Genomic DNA, 16862 nt, shown 5'->3' with positions numbered 1-16862 from the left:
GCTGCCTCGGCCTCCGAAAGTGCTGGGGTTACAGCCATGAGCCACTGCGCCTAACCTGCGCCTTCTTTTTCTTTCTATGGAACATTAGTTTGTGAACACTTTGAGGTCAGAGAGGAAGATTTTTTTCTTATTTTGCTTTTTGTCTTTGTGTCTGTGCGACCCCTGGTGGTCCTGGAAAAGTGATAATGGTGCTTTCCTCTCTCCCAGCCGGGTGCCTTCCACGCATGGGCATCCTCCTGTGAGCACAGCTGCTCTTGCAGATCAGTGCTCTGGGTTTCACAGGCTTCAGAATCCCACACAAAGTTCTTGAATTCCACTCCACCCTGTATTAGCTGTGTGAATAAGGCAAAGACACTTCTGCGAAATGAGTGGCCTTTATGGTTTCGTGGAGACTGTGAGCTGGGAGTTCAGCAGGTGGCAGGTGTGATCCTGCAACCCAGCCTACCCTCCACTTCTGCACTCCAGCAGGCCTTTTGTTCATTCCTAGTCAAGGAATGCCAGTGCAAGTGTCCTTTCTCTGTGGCCCGAGGAGGCTGCAGACCGAAACCTGCATCCTCTATCAAGGTCATAGTTTGCCCTCCTTAAGATTAAAAAAAATTGTGGAGCTTTCATATTTAGAGATTTCATTTATATCACTTCTTTTCACAAACTTTTACTCCTTCTTTTCCTCTAATAATAATACTTTATTTTATTTATTTATTTGTGAGACAGGTTTCACTCTGTCACTCAGGGTAGAGTGTAGTGGCACAATCATGGATCACTGCAGTCTTGACTTCCTGGGCCCAACCGATCTTCATGCCTCAGCCTCCTGGGTAGCTGGCACCACAGGCATGCATCACTGCACGTGACTAATTTATTTCTATTTTTTGTAGAGATGAGGTCTTGCTGTATGGCTCAGGTTGGTCTCGAACTCCTGGGCTTAATTGATTCTCCCACTTGGGCTTCCCAAAGTGCTGGAATTATAGGCATGAGCTACCATGCCTGGCCCTTACATTATTTAATGCTTTTTTTTTTTTTGATCCTAACAAACCTTTCTAAGAAGAAGTAAGACAGTCATTGAAAATGGGAAGTTAAAGCCTAGAGACTCTTAAGTGTTAAATGACTTAGTATTTATTTAGTTCATCTACGTGCTAAGCACTTTACAGGTGTTATTCTTCACAGCGCCACAATGAAGGACAGGTTCTGTATCTGAATTTTATTGATGAAGATATTGAAGCTTGAGGAGGCTAAGCCTCAGGTGATAGGCTTATACATTTTAATTGATTATGAAAGGGGTTACTATTATTGGTTATTCTAGGACAACAGGGACAAACTACAGCTGTCCTGATCAAGCCAGGATGTGTGATTGTCCTCTGTAAGTAACTTGCCCAAGTTTACACAACTCGTCAGTGGCAGAGCTGCAGTCAAGCACTGGCCTTTCTGACTCCACTGTGCTCCTGCCCTGCCTGTCTGGAGTGAACGTGGCTCCTTGATCTGCCTGCCATGCCTCACTTCATGTGTTCTGCACGTGTCAGCATTTCACTGCCCAATGGTGCAGGCCCCTGTGGCCAACTCATTGCCACACAGCATGCCCCTTTCTGCCATAACACAGCTGCTGTGGCCACACTGTGGTCTCCCTCACAGAGGATCCTGTGCTGTCATGGAGGCAGACGACTTCCCACAGTTGGGGGCAGTGAGCACTCTAGTCCCGGGATGGAGCTGTTCTTCATTTGCTGATTCAAGAAAATACCAGTCTGTACCTCCAAGACACCTGCAGTCTAGACCTTAGAGACACATAGAAAAGTGAGCCAGAAATGACAATGGAGAGTGACTGGTGCTGTGGAGGGTGAACACGGGCATAGAACACTCAGAAGGGTACAGCCCGGGTGGTCTGGTGGTAGGAAGGCGTCTAGAGGAAGCACTGTCAGCAGAGTGCTGAAGGATGAGTGGAGTCAGGGAGGGGAAAAGGTCTTTAGGGTATTATACAAGAAGGTTTAGGAGAGAACAGCTCAAGGGAAGGGCTGCAGAACCCCAGGGAGAGAGGCACGGACTTGGGAGTCAGACAAACGTGGCTTTAAGCTCTGGTGTCTTAGATTTGGTGTTGGAAATGCTACTTCATTTCTCTGAACTCCTTATCTGTAAAATGGGAATTCTGCCTGCACTGCAGGGCTCTAAATGTTTGTGAGCTCTAAATGAACACACGTAAAGTAACCCAGAACACTGTGGGCTCATCTTTGATGGCCATTAAATAAAAGTGGCCGTTGTTCCTTTCATCTTTGAATTATGTCCAAGTGTGGTATGCAGAGAAAGAGGAAGTGAACAGTGAACCTGGAGAGATGGAGAGTTGACTCGTGTGTCTCTCCCCAGTGGAGAACGTCAGAACTATCTAGGCAGGGAGGCAACACGATCTGATTCGTTTTGTATTAAGGTGACAGTAGCACTTGAAGAAGAATGGTTTAGAGAGGAGTGAGCCTCGAGGCAAGGTGGTTACTGCAGTGATACAGGTGAGAGTCCACGTGGCTTTCATATACCAGATAGTGGCTAGAGGGGTGCAGGGGAAAGGATGATGTAGAAGTGTACTTGGAATAGAATCGATAGCACTTGATACAAGGAAACCAACAGAAAGGAAAACAAAATTCAAGAATATTTTGTGGATTCCTGGTTTTAAGCCATTACAGTTGATTAGAGGAACAGATTAGTTTGGCATTTGAGGTACCCATGAGGAACATTGAGATGGAGGGGTCAACCAGGCAGTAGTGAGCTCATAAGAGAAGTTGGGGCCAGAGAGGAGAGATTTGGGACTCAACAGAGGGAGAAGGAAGTTGAGTTAATGAGAGTGGGTGAGAGTCCCCTGGGAGTGTTTAGAGGAAGAAGAAAAGACCATTATATTTAAGGAAATTCAGAGAAGCAGAGTCCACAAAGGGACTGAGACTGAGTAGCCAGAAAGATGGGGGAAAGCAAGGAGGAAACCCCAGAAAGAAAAAAGCTTCAGATCAAATATCAAATTGGTAGGAGGACTGCAGAGAACCCATCTGCATAGTGGACTTAGAGTTTTTTTGTGAATGGGGAGGGAGTGTGGAGGTTGAGCCAATTCAGAAAGACATTTTGAAGAAGCCGAGGGACTAATTAGTTCTGGCCTGAAAAGAGTTAGGGCTTCTACTCCAGGTAGGGGGAGGGATGACCGATTTGCCAAGAAAGAGGCAAGAAGGTGAGGGGACGCTGTCTGGTGGTCTCTGGGTTCTGTGACTCAAACTCCCTGTGGGGAGCTCAGCATGGTGATGGGTGGAGGATTTGAGGAGGTGTCGCAGGTGGGAGCAGTTGAAATAGTTGGGAGAAAGATTTGGGGTCATTGTGGAAGGTCCAGTGGAAGTCTTATCCCTGCTTCCTCCTCCTCTTCATCCTGTGCTTTGATCGTATGTTTGTGTGTGCATGTACATGTGTGTATCCATGTATCTTTGTATCTGACAGACATCAGTATTGGAATTATCTAAGGGGATAATCTCATTATTTGGGACACATGATAACTCTTCAATAAAATCTTCTTAAATATTCAACAGTTTTTGTATATTAGTGGACCTTGATGTAAATCATATTTTGTACTATAGACATTGTGTGAATACATGGACTAAATGACCTTGCTTCAGTCTAGCTCTAAAATTTGATTATTCTGCATATTCATAACTTAATCTGTAAGGTTCACATTATTTCAGATATATAAATTTTATTTCTTTAGAATAATTCATAATTGGGCTTCTCACTCATCAGGCTCCCCTTCTAAGCAGTTCATGGTTAACTCTGTAGTATCTGCGCTCTCACAAGGACACTTGCTATTTTGGGGACAATCTTTCTAAATTGTCTATAGGGTGATGCCCATCCTTTGCAAGTAAAACATTGCCTTAGACATTTCCTTTTATGGTTTTCCAAAATGTTATAGGCATTAGGCATAAAGAACATCCCTGTCGCTTTTTTGACCTGTTTAACGCAGTTTCTACTTAACGATTACCGACAGGTGCTTCCCACACGCTCGCCCTGCTCAAGGTGCTTTACAAATACTAACTCATGCACTCCTTCTGATAGACCCATGAGGTAGGGTCTGTCATTTTCATCTCTGTTTTACAGCTAAGGAAACTGAGGGGCAGAGAGGGAGGCCAGGTAACTTGCCCAGGCCACGCAGCTAGTTATGTCCAAGTCAGATTAACTACCAAGAGTTGTGCCCTGCTGTTTCTCCAGTGCATCACTTTGCTGTGTCATTTACTAGCAAAGATGGGAACCTAAGTGGGAGGGTCTGTGTGTGCGTGTGCATGCACATGTACAAGCATACCAGTGTTTCAGAATCATGGAACAATACATCAACAAAAACATTTTGAGTAACACCAAGAACTACCTGACACAGGTGTGCTTATGAAAACTATCGAATTAGAATGCTCTGTTCTGTGAGTGATACACCTCTGCTGCTTCCAGAGGCCAAGCATCAGTCAGCTGTTGGATGGTACCACACAGCAAGAGGTGTTGTACTTTCTCTCACCACACCCTGAGAGGACCAGTTCAAAAAAAAAAAAAAAAAAAAAAAAAACAGAGACAACCCTGGGGTCAAGAGCATTTGTGGTAGAAGGATTACAGCTATTTCAGCTTTTTAGTGATGTGGGGCTCAGATCAAGAGAAGTTCACATTCTATGAGTCTTGTAGTCCTGACAGTCAAGAAATGACTTAGTGCCTACATAGTCTTTAGAGTGTTGAGATACTCTGAAACTAAAATCTTTATAACTCAATACTTGGGATCTTTATTCAGTTTTGAAGTTATTACATAGTTTAAAAGCTGGGTTGGCATCCTCCTGGGATCTAGGGCTTTGGCAGATCAGCCCTTAGTTCTGGGGTGCTCAGACCCAGAGCTGGGGCAGTCCTCAGGCTAGGGCAGGGTCCCTTTGTGTGGCTGGCTTTGAGTTAACCCTCTGAACCTTAGGGATGGTGCACACAGAGCGGTGCCCTCCCCGTCAACTCACAAAGGTTACTTCTTAGATTATGATGGGACATTCTTTGTATTCTGAGTGGTCGCATGACCCCGTGCATCATTCTTCTTTCCCTAACTTCATGGCTTATATTTTCTTAGGGAAACCATTTATTCTTTGCAAGCCCTGTTACATTTTAATCTGGAAGGAGTTTGCATCAGAGGAAATAATTGAAACCCCACAAGAAACACAAATGAAATATTATTGTCCTTTTCCTTCATTGTTGGGATTTCTAAAGTTATCCCATATCTCTAAAAGTTTATTAACACCAGAAAAAATTTAATTACTGACTTTTAATGTTAAATATGGTATCTGTGTTAAACATAGATTTTTGTTTGTAGTAGATTTTACATCTGTAGGAAAAATTCCTTAAGCATTTTTAGTTTATCACCTATGGTAATAGCTATTATTGGAGTCTGAGGTTTTAGTATGTCTTTTATGACTTACATGTGATTGCTACAAGAGTTTAAAAAGAGGAAGAGAATTGGTTTAAATGTCTGGATTTTCTTAATGAAATGTTGTGATTCATTTGATAGATGTTAAATGCCATGTGAAAACTGACATTGGACTTGAGACTTGAATTTCACAAGCGTTCTCTATGCCCTCTCCCCACACAGGCACTTGAGAGTGTAAGCCTAAGGAAAGAACCCTGGGGAGAGGCCTCAGCTTCTGAATTTTCCTGGTTGTGGTTCTTCCTTCTGACCTGTTTGCTGTTGATGTGAGACTAGGGCTCCGAGGGTCAGGATGCTTCAGCAGCGCAGTGCTCTCTAACTGTGATTTAAGAAATTGGAACCCCAAAGAAGTAACTAGTATCATTTGTTATCTAGTTTAAAGAAGAGATGCTGTTTATAACATTGTTTATAGATTTCTCAGGCTGCCTCACATTTTCCTTACTTTATTACTGAGGAAACCTTATTAAATGGGAGATAAATTTTAAGATATTGAACAGGGCATTTGGTCTCTAACATTGAGGCTTCCTTTATAAATTAGTGAACTGTGTATACCCAGGGTGTGTTGCAGGTGGGCAGGTCAGGCAGAAGATCTTGTGATCCCCAAGGGATTATTAAGTTTTTTTTGTTGCTGAAAATGACACTTAGACATTCAACATAGCATCAGGCATGTGGAAACTTGTTTGCATAATTTAATTTTTTTTCTAGTTTGCTTTTGATCAGGAACTATCCAGATTGATATGTACTAATCATATTGCCCAATTATTGCCAGAAATCTATTTAGTGTTCAACTAGCTGTCATCAGTATGTGCTATAAATTCTATTTACTTCACCGGTACCTTCTAGAAGGAATTCTGTTCTAAAGTTCTCCAAAGAGCCCAAAACTTGTACAGTTACGAAAGAACCTGTCATAAGACCACACAAAGAACTACCTAAAGGTCATTCATTGGTTGTATTTTCAAAAGTATCAGATAATCTTCCCGTTTAAAACTTATTTTGTCCTTAACAAAGCAATATTTTTTCATTATAACTTTACCTGCTGAAATTCAAGCAGATTAACCAGGAGATTCTAAATTAACATTGGCTGCATTTTCCATGGCCCCTAAATCAACTGTATTTCAAGAGTAAGGAAAGTGGGTACAGTGGACACTTGTCTTGATCTTAGTGCATAAAACCAGGCCACCATCTAAATTGCAGGCTTTTGTTAGTGTAGTAGATCCCATGTTTCATACACGCCATGGGGCAGGTGATTTTTGTGGACTCTGAAACATACTTTTTGATGCTTGATTGCAAGAGTTTAGTGTTCTCCTGATGCAGGAAGTTAGGGACTAGGCATGGTCCTGGTGACTTTTATATATGGAAAAGCAAGGAAGTTCATTTTATGAATAAGGTGTTTCTGTACTGTTCTTGGTGGTAATGTTGACATTTCTTGCTAAGACTTTTTCCTCTGTGGTCTTATCTCAAGCTAAGCGGGGGTGATGTTTCTTGGAAGAATTCTGAGCCCTGTGTAATTGCCTTAATCTTGTTGCTATTGTTTTCTAGCATCCTCCAGGACAAATAGCAAGGAAATACAGTTCCTGCTCCACCATTTTCCTAGATGATAGCACAGTCAGTCAACCAAACCTCAAGTATACAATTAAATGGTACGTATATGGATTTCCTTCCTTCCTTTCTTTTTTTTTTTTTTTTTTTTTTCACTTAACTGAATGCTTTTTCTGTTCCTCAACCTGACAGCTAAGCTGGTTGGTTGTGGGGTGTGGGAGTGATAAGATTGGATGGGTGGGAGTGGGGGTAGCACTGATAATTCAGGAAATCCTTTTAAAAAATGATTTTGGTAGTTAAATGTGGGTATTTGAAATATTTTTACATATTACTATTTACATTAAAAGACCAGAATTTTAAAGTTTTAAATGTAGGTTACTTAAAATGTATTTTTTATTTTTGTTCATACTTTCTACCCTTGCACTTTTTATTGAAGCCATCCTGGCATAACTCCACTAACTTTTTACCTTCTAAATAAAATGAGACTCCTATGTTCCAAGTTGAAGACCCAGGGCTCCAGTAGAAAGCCTGCCTGGCCTGGTGAAGGTACACTTGCCTGGGGTCTGGAGATCTGAGTTCTGACCACGGCTCTCTCACCAACAGGAAGGACATGGGTGGGACCCTTTCTGTGGGGCCTTTAATTCCATATTTTTAAATGGAGTTTACAAGGGAGGAAGGAAGGGGGAGTCTTGGGATAAACTTCTTTCCCTTACAGGGCTTCAGTTTCCCTACTTTAAAGAAGGAGGGAACACTGGTTTTTCCTTTATTGTACCACTAGCATTGTGGTAATAATGACCCTTGGCAAGGACTGTAGAGAACTTGATGTGCTTGGGCCTGTGGTCAGCAGCTCAGTTTTAAAAAATGTGAATTTTATCTCTATACTTGTTTAAGAAAGCACACATTTCACAATACATGTCAGCATATGAAATAAGTGTTTAAATTTTAAATAAGGAGTATTCGTCCATTTCAGTGGGCCAGGTTTTCAGGCCTAGAAGCCCTGTTCTGAGTATGACCACATGTGATGATGAGTCAGGCAGTGAGGACTATAGCTATCTGTGGTCAGTGTCTGCTCTAGGCAGAAGGTGGAGGACAAGGCCGCTTGGGTGGAGGCTGCCTGTTGGCACTGCACTTCTCAGGTTCCATGCTTCCAGGATCTAAATGGCAGTGCAGCCTCTTCGTTACTTCCTCGGCACCGGAGTGCACGGAAAGTGACTAATGGGCATAAACTCATACCAGCAGCACTCACAGAGCTCTGTCTTAGCTCCACCACGCGTGCCATTGCCTGAGCCATGTTTACCCTTGGGCTGTGGTTTACTGAGGGGAAATGGGATGTGCAGTACCTTTGGAAGTGTTTTCCAGATTAGGTTATTAGGACTCGCAGAGAGAAGTGGAAAGCCCTGAAGGTCTGTGTGCCACATGACTGTTGGCTTCTGCTCAATCTCTGAGGAGCCCAGAACAGAAGCTGCTAACTTCCCTTTAATCCTGGGCTCCTCTCATTGGAAGCCAGGGCAGAGTAGCACAGTTTCCCGTCCTGGGGCAGTGGGGGCTCTTGGGATTCACAGGTGGCTCTGTCTTAATTACTCAACACTTTCATCCTTGGACCACTTAAAATTGCCACTGGCTGTGACACAGACACTTAGGAGCCTAGTGAGAGAACTGTGTGACAATTCGATAGTTCATTGGTCAACTCTAGGAGGCACAAGCACCTAAGTTAGAAATATGTTGTCTGTGTAAATCATTGGTTCCCGCCCTGGCTGCACCTAGGAGTCACCTGGGAGCTTAAAAACACACTGATGATTGAGGTCTCCTTACAGATCTTGATTGAATGTGGCTGAGGCATACTGTGGGTATCTGGACTTTTAACAGACCTTGATTGAATCTGGGTGAGGTATACTGTGAGTATCTGGATTTTTAACAGCTCTTGATTGAATCTGGCTGAGGCATACTGTGGGTATCTGAATTTTTAACAGCTCTTAATTCAATCTGGCTGAGGCATACTGTGGGTATTTGGATTTTTAACAGCTCTTGATTGAATCTGGCTGAGGTATACTGTGAGTATCTGGATTTTTAACAGCTCTTGATTGAATCTGGCTGAGGCATACTGTGAGTATCTGGATTTTTAACAGATCTTGATTGAATCTGGCTGAGGTATACTGTGGGTATCCGGATTTTTAAACCTCCCCAGGAGAGTCACAGGCAGTCAAAGTTGAAGACCCCAGATGGAAGTGGACAGCTACCCTCCTCTGTCCCACCAATGTCCCCCTGCCACTTTTAAATGAACTGCGGGTTAGAATGTAGAGAACAGAGAAGCTGAAGAGCAGGAACAAGCTATGAGACTTCAGTGTAGATACTGGGCTTCCCTGACCCGAAGACATGGTCTCTGCACTGCACACATCTGAAACTTCTTCAGTCTGTAATTCAGTTGCTTTAAAAAGTATCTTCTTTTTTTCTTTTTTTTTGAGACGGGATCTCTGTCCCCAGGCTGGAGTGCAGTGGCATGATCTCAGCTCATGTAACTCTGCCTCCCAGGTTCAAGAGATCCTACTGCCTTAGCCTCCCGAGTAGCTGGGATTACAGGTACACACTACCATGCCCAGCTAATTTTTGTATTTTTTGTAGAGACATTTGTTTCACCGTGTTGCCTAGGCTGGACTCAAGCAATCCACCCACCTTGGCCTCCCAAAGTGCTGGGATTATAGGCATGAGCCACAGTGCCCAGCCAAAAGTGTCCGCTTTTTAAAATGCACACTGGGAGCTGGGCAGGGTGGGACCCAACTGAAGTAGTGCCATCAGAATCCTTCCCTGGAAATACCAGCATCTCACACTTGGTGTAGCTAAAGAGTCAGAAACATTTAGAGACATTAGCAGGTCCAGTTGAGTTCTTCAGCTATAGGGTTGACAATATGAGAGGAAAGGGATACTCAGGAGGAAGAGTAGTGAAAAAGATAGGAAGTTGTGAAATCCACATGCCATCCCATTCTAAAATTTTGCCTAAATCTTTCCTTACTCCTGTTCAAAGAAAACTCTTATTTTCTTTTTTGCTTTCTTTGCCTCCTGTTAACCCAGGTCTTGAACCCTACTCCAGACATTAAAACTGATAACACAATCATTAATATCGTAGTTCAGCTTCATGGTGGGCATAAGTGAGCATTTATGGGCCAGAGTTGCTTCCTGAAATCCAGTTACAAGGTTGTAACTGTGAGAAGAATGCCCTACATTCTAAATAGCGATTTATAAGCTGATTTTTGGAAGATAATCCACCTGTAAAGTGGGGATTGCCAGAAATAAACGTATTTGCAAATTCTAGTTGGGGATGGGGTGGAGGGTTGAATGCTAATCTAACAGTGAAAGAAAAGCTATAAAAAAGTTGGGTACTCATTCAGTGCTCACTCTTTCTGTAGACATAATTTTTTATTTTGAGAACTTGATTTTTCTATTTTTCCCCTAAATGCCAACAGCTGTGGTATGAATTTAGAGTTTGTCAGCCACACTTTGTGCCTCTGCAGCCAACCCCTCCCCACCAAATCCTCTGACAAGCATAGGATGATGATCAAAGAAAAGAGCGGAGGGTGGTGGGGAGCCCCTTTGTGCACTTGGCCATACCATCAGGGTCCTTGGCCTCCAGGGCCAGGGAACAGCTAATGCCCATCACAGCCCTGTCTATGGCTCAGTCCCACTGTGCTGCTAGAACTCACCCCCTGTTGCCCTTCAAAGGTTTTAGGATTGTCATATACATTGCTAATTTAGCTCTGGGTAAGAAGACAAATGCAGTGCCAAAAGTCACAAATCCATTTTGTTTTCTTGTGCAAGAAAATAGCATTTACTTCCTCCCCAGCTATGTGGCAAAAGCCGCTGAGCAAACCCTATAGTCCAAATGTTTTGTTCTCTGATAGGGCTCCGGCCCTTCCTTAGTGAGACTTCATCATTTTCTGAGGACTTGGCAGAGCTGACCAAGCCTCTGAAGTTGGGCACTCAGGGTCCCCCAGGTCCCCTGAGTTCTTTCTGTGTCCTAACCGAAAATCAGAGTGCCTTGACCGCTCTCTGGCCTGGTAAACTTGGATTTGATAAGGGTGGTAAGAGCCAGTTAACTCTGGCTCGCCAGGTTTAACTGATCTGGTTAGCCACTCTGGGCAGAAACTAAAGGAGGCCTTAGGCACTTGTCTGGTAGGGTAGACACTGGTTCTGTCTGGAGGTGAGGCAAGAAAAGATGAGCAGTGTCACAGCATTCCTCCATCAGACAGCACCTACATGGCTCCTGGGCTGTTCCCTGAGAGACAGGATCATTCTGGCCCTGCAAAGGGGATATGCCCTGGGGTCCTTCACCATAGAAGCCTATAAACAAGGCACAGGCTTTGTTGCACAGATTGACAGTGAGGGTGGCTATCTATGCCTCTGCTTTCCAGGGGCCGGATGGCACCCCGTTCACTGCCAGCATGCATGGTAAGCCCCTCAAGACTGTTCCACCTGGATGGAAGGACAGTTTCCCACCTTAGGTCCCTTGGATGGGGCTTCATGGCTGAAATAGGGGAAGTAGAAACAATGACTGGCACAGCTAAGGTGAGGAGTGCTGCAAAAACAAGGGAACCTGAAAAGAGACCAGAAAGAAAGGGAGATCCAGCAAAATGGGTGTTGAGGAGCCAAATTTGACAAGATCTTCTAAAGACAGGTCCAAAAACAGAATAGACAACCCAGTACAATTCTCCTTAGACTTTTAAAAGTCCCTAAAGCCAGAGCACCAGTTTACCACTAGGGTTAATCCTAAACCCTGGGCACTGCCTCTAGAAAAAAACTCAAGGACAGAAGGTGGTGAGCACCGCAACTTCTACACTGACAAGAAAGCAAAGTTTTCCTCAATGTGGTGCCGTTTATTGGTTCCCTCGAAACAAAGAGTTTTGACTCTGGTGGCTCCAGGGCTGAGCGTACTCCATGCTTGCTCATCCTCACAGTGTCTGGGCCCCTGACTTATAAATATGGATCCAGAGATCCATCCACCTGCCTTTGTGAGATGAGCACGCCTCCTGTTACAAATTAGACGTGCTCCACTTACACTGTGGGTCTACATATCAGTCCCAAAACACATTTTGGGGAGAGACACTCTCCTGGGAGCTGCCTTTAGAGGAACGCAGACAAATTCCATCTCTGGGCAAGGACAATAAGAGCCACACTCCAGGGGGAGGCCAAATGAGAGTCAGCATGTGACCCCTCCGAAGATAGATTGTATAGATACACGTCTCCCAGGAAGACTCAGAAAGATAACAGCAGCTACTCAAAAACTAAAGAGGGTGAGGATTGTGCGTCCTACACAGAACCCATACAACAGCTCTGTGTGGCCGATGCAAAAATGTAACAGCACACAAAGGATGATGGTTGATAATCAAAAACTAAGGTGACTCTGGCCTGTGTGGCCGGCATGTGTTGCTGCGGTCCCAAATATTAGCCCCAAAAGACTAACTGCTTGTTTAGGAATATGAAAGATTGTCCTATAACAAAACTTCCTGAACATACCCTTTAGACCCAGAGTCCCAGGACATGTTTGCCTTCACCGGAGAGGCCTCCAGTGGACCCTTCCGGCTTTCCTCCAGGGGTGCTCACAGAGCCCCACTACTGCCTTGGCTTGATGGCCAGAGACCTGGCTGTTTGGGTGAATGCCTTGCATATTGCCTAAAACATTGTATAGATAATATGTCACTGACTTACACAGGTTTGAGTCTTTTAAGAAAGGCTACCCAAAAGGTTCTAAAACACCTACAATTCCCAGAGGATAGGTTATCAACCAACAGAAAGTCCAGGAACCAGGGGACACCATAAAAGTCCTGGACATGGTCTAGTCGGGTGAAGCTGGTTTTTCCAACAGCCATATTTGACAAAAGACACAGCTGCAAACAGTTGAAATATTGCAGACCTTTATAGAGCCACTAAGATATGAAAGGACCTTCATTTCCACTTGGCCCGCTGTCTCAGGCCATCTTACTGCCCAATTAAGAGGGGACGCAGTGGGGCAGAGATCCATTTTTGGGGTGATTCCAGCCTCAGGTTTGACAAAAGAGACTGTGTGTAGAGTGAAGCTACAAGCCTGGGCCTGATTCAGTTGTCAGCTGATGGCCTCTTTGGGCAGTCACTTCCTTCAAGACGACTGCTAAACTAGTCCATGGAGCTGTACTGTGCCTGAACCCTCAGCCTGATGGTCTCACTTCTGGGATAGAACCTTGAGTGGAAATTGGCCTACAGAGTGGCTCTATTTTTCCTGGAGGTCTTAGGCCATGATAATATCCAGTCTTGGCTTTAGCTTGGGAGATAGTGATCTTGGGGCCCTGAAGATTCTCGCCCGTTCGGCAGAAGCCAGAGGACCTCTTACTAGGGGAATAACAATAATAGTAACTGTTCTTTTAAAAGTTAATATAAGATCATGCTTTTATATACTTTTTTATTTGATCATAATTACAACTCCATAATGTGGGTTGTATTGTTCTAATTTTATAAATGAGGAAATGAAAGCTCTGAGAGGTGAATTAGCACTAATAAAGAGGAAGGAGCCAGGTTCAGAACCCAGGTTGATGTGACTTCAGTCTAGTGATATTTCTACTGCTGTATGCTCCCTCACGGGGGAAGCAAGAACATCTTCTTTCTCAAAGACATTAATCTAATCACATGAAATATTCCTTTGAAATGTAACATTAGATTAGAAGAACAGTCATCACAGCATGACTAGTAAACAAATAAAACTGATTCCTCCCTTTCCCAGAGGCTACATGGTCAAAACAGAAGGGCACACAGCCTTATACAAGCCAGAAATCCTGGCAGCTACTGTCTGAACCTGAGTTTTTCCCATTTATAAAATAGAATCAGTAACATCTATTTTTTCGTGCAGGACTATTAACATATGTGAAAACACTTTGAAAACCTTATTACTTTTTATAAATTCTGAAGCTCTTTTACCCCAGTTACAATTTCTTCATCAGCTTCACAATGCTTTTCGAGATGTTAGGAGAAAAAGGATGTATTAGCACTTATTTGCTCATGAGTACTTTCAACTAGGCTGAAGTCATTTGAGTGAAGAGCTCTGGAAAGAGAGAGGTTTGGAAGAATATAAGAGAGTGAGATTAGCTACTGTCATGTTAAGTCACGGGAAAACATCTGAGTGCTTTGGAATCCAAGGTGCATGCTCATGTCTCTAAGCCGGTGTGGCTGGGTAAGCGGAAATGTTCGGGCCGAGTTGGTACCCTGAGAGGATCAGAACACTGTCTGTTGCAGCCAGTTACCTATGTTCTTAGAAGCTTAAAAATAATTTTTGGCCTCCTCAATACATTTTAATGTAAAACAAAAATAGTGGAAGTATCTAGACAGTTTTTGAAAGAGGAAATTTTTAAAAATTGTCCAGAACATGAAGAACCCTGCCAACTTGATAGAAGTTTAAAGAAACTCAGATAGAAAAAGGAAAACTTTTTTTTTTTTTTTTTAATTTTTTCCCTGTCCAGTTGGAGACCACTTGGTCAAAACATTCAGGTCAGTGTCAGTGAATGTGAGTCGAAACAGACGCCGGTGGGGAGTCCACTGGTGTAGACTTTCTGCGAAGATGTTTGGCAATATGTGTTGAGAGCCTTACCATTGTTAATGACTTGAGGTCAAGTGATTCCAATTATAGGATGTATCCTTATGGAAATAATATAGTTGTAGATGGCACAAATATTGGGATGTTCATTATGGTGTTAATTATAATTGTAAAGTATTAGAAACAACCTAAATGTTCATTAGTAGGGGAATAGTTAAGTAAATTATTCGACAACCATATGAAAGAATATAATCAGCCATTTAAAATCATGTTTTTAATGATAAAAAAATGTTAACATGAAAAAAGTTAAAAGTAGGATGCAAACCTGTCTCCTTACACACATAATTTATAGAAAGCTAATAGTTTTATTTGGGCAGAATATTTTTCTTATATTTTCTAAATATGTTCTCCAAAATTTCTACAATGAATATATTTTCTAGTCAGAAAAAAATTGTTTTAAAAAAGAAAAAGTTCAGGGAAAGGGAATGTAATTGTTCATTAAATTCAGACCTTTTAAAATGTAAAATAAAATTTTAAGGTAGTGCTACAAATAAAAGTTACAGTACCATTTCAGCAAGTGAATGAATAACTTGAGCGGATTGCCAAGAGGTTATTAAGGGAAAAATAGCAAACTTCTTGGGCGATATTCACATTTTTCTGGTAGTTATAAAGAAACCATGAATTTTTTAAACTAGTAGGTTATGAGTTGGAGATTTCTAAAGGTGTTTTCTTTATACCACCTATTTTTTACATAGTGCTTTTTTTTTTTTTTCACAAGTGAGGAAAGCTGAAAATTTCTGAATAGAAAGAGCAGTTTGTTTCTAAATATCACTTGAAGTTCTTTTGTTTCTAGAAGAGATGTAATAATTCCTGGGAATGAGTGCCAGGTTGATTTACTCAGAAGAGGACATTTTCCTGATCAGTATTGTGAATGAGATGGGACTGTTCAGAAAGATTGTTAGGCTTTTACTTCTGTTTAAATATTTATGTTCAGACTGTGGCCAGGTAATGTGTAAGGTCTTGAATATGCTCATGGACACTGAACCTCTGCATTTTATTTTTACAGTGTTGCTCTTGCAATATATTATCACATCAAAAACAGGTATGTGGATAGTTGTGTGCTAAAAACATCATACTTTATCTTCTGTTATGTTATTCCTATTTTTTCATATTCTAGTTGCCTAAACCTTTGAATTATATATTCTTAACTCATATTTTCATAGAATTTCTAAAGGTAGTATAATTTACTAAAACTTCCCAGGTAAGTGCTGAACTGCTTTCGAACCAGTGGAAACCGAATGAGCGTGGTTGGCTTTGTGAAGCACCTACTCTGACTGCTCTGGTCAGTTCTTTAAATGCTTTAATAACTCCTTAAGGTGATACTGGTATCTTCATTTTACAGATAAAGAAATTGAGGCACAGAGAGATTAATTTGACTAAGATGATACAACTAGTAAATTGGGGAATTGGGAAATGAATGCAATCTGCCACTCAGACCATTAATCATATTGCTCTCCTAGATTAATGGTGGTAAATTGCACCAAAAGTAAGTGAGTGGAAGTAGAGAAAGTCCAGCTGAAAAATTGAGCATTTGTAAACAAGCAAGATTGAGGTACAGATTGCCACCTGCATGTCTCTAGGTATGAGGAGGGATGCCTGTCTGCATGCCTTCTCCTCGCTGTCATACTAGGCTGGCCTTTGGTGCTGGTGATAGACCTGTTAGCTTGATAAAGGTGGTGTGGTGCTGTTCAGCTGGGACACACAGCTTTTAGAGGAAGTAAGGAAATAGTCTACTTCTCAGAGGATTTTCCAGAATCCCCTTTCCTGAGTCTTCTTAGCTTGAACTCTTAATTCTCATTTATATTTTTAGACTCTGTTCTCATTTTAAAAATTACTTCAGGCGAATGTTTCTCTAGGGTGCTGGATGCTTTCAGGGGCTCTCATTCTTCAGGAAAATTGAATGGAGCTCAACTGCTGAGGAATGGGGTCCTGGGCCAGGTTCTGTCTCTCGTGTAGCATCTTGAATGCCTCATAGAGATTCAAGATTTGGTTTATTTGAAAACTCAGTAAATGAGGTGAGGGAATCTGTTGATTCTTTGTAGCCCAGGTCGGTATCAGAGTGTAACCACGTGCACCCAGAAGCTGCTTTTTGCTCGCAGACTCCCTGCTGGGTTGAACCTTTCTTTCGCTTGGGTTGATCTGTTGTCTCTGCTGCCTGTGTTCATGCAGGCAGATGTAAATGAGCACAGGTGTGAATGCCCAGAGCTTTAAAAATAATTGCTGTGGCCGAGCACAGTGGCTTATGCCTGTAATCCCAACACTTTGGGAGGCCGAGGC

General features: G+C 42.5%; 1 protein-coding gene across 10 annotated transcripts in view; it reads left to right on the top strand.

The window, feature by feature from the left end:
- CCNY (cyclin Y) overlaps positions 1-16862 on the top strand; it is a 309167-nt gene that overhangs the window by 251350 nt on the left and 40955 nt on the right. For all 10 annotated transcript variants that reach the window (XM_058436535.1, XM_058436537.1, XM_058436536.1 and 7 more), the window contains 2 exons: positions 6977-7077; positions 15592-15627. In XM_058436535.1, the coding sequence (XP_058292518.1) occupies positions 6977-7077; positions 15592-15627 (137 nt within the window). The remainder of the gene's footprint in view (positions 1-6976; positions 7078-15591; positions 15628-16862) is intronic.

The sequence above is a fragment of the Hylobates moloch genome, unplaced genomic scaffold, assembly GCF_009828535.3.
Source record: "Hylobates moloch isolate HMO894 unplaced genomic scaffold, HMol_V3 SCAFFOLD_3, whole genome shotgun sequence".
Lineage (NCBI taxonomy): Eukaryota > Metazoa > Chordata > Mammalia > Primates > Hylobatidae > Hylobates > Hylobates moloch.
This window is presented reverse-complemented; position numbering and strand designations above follow the sequence as displayed.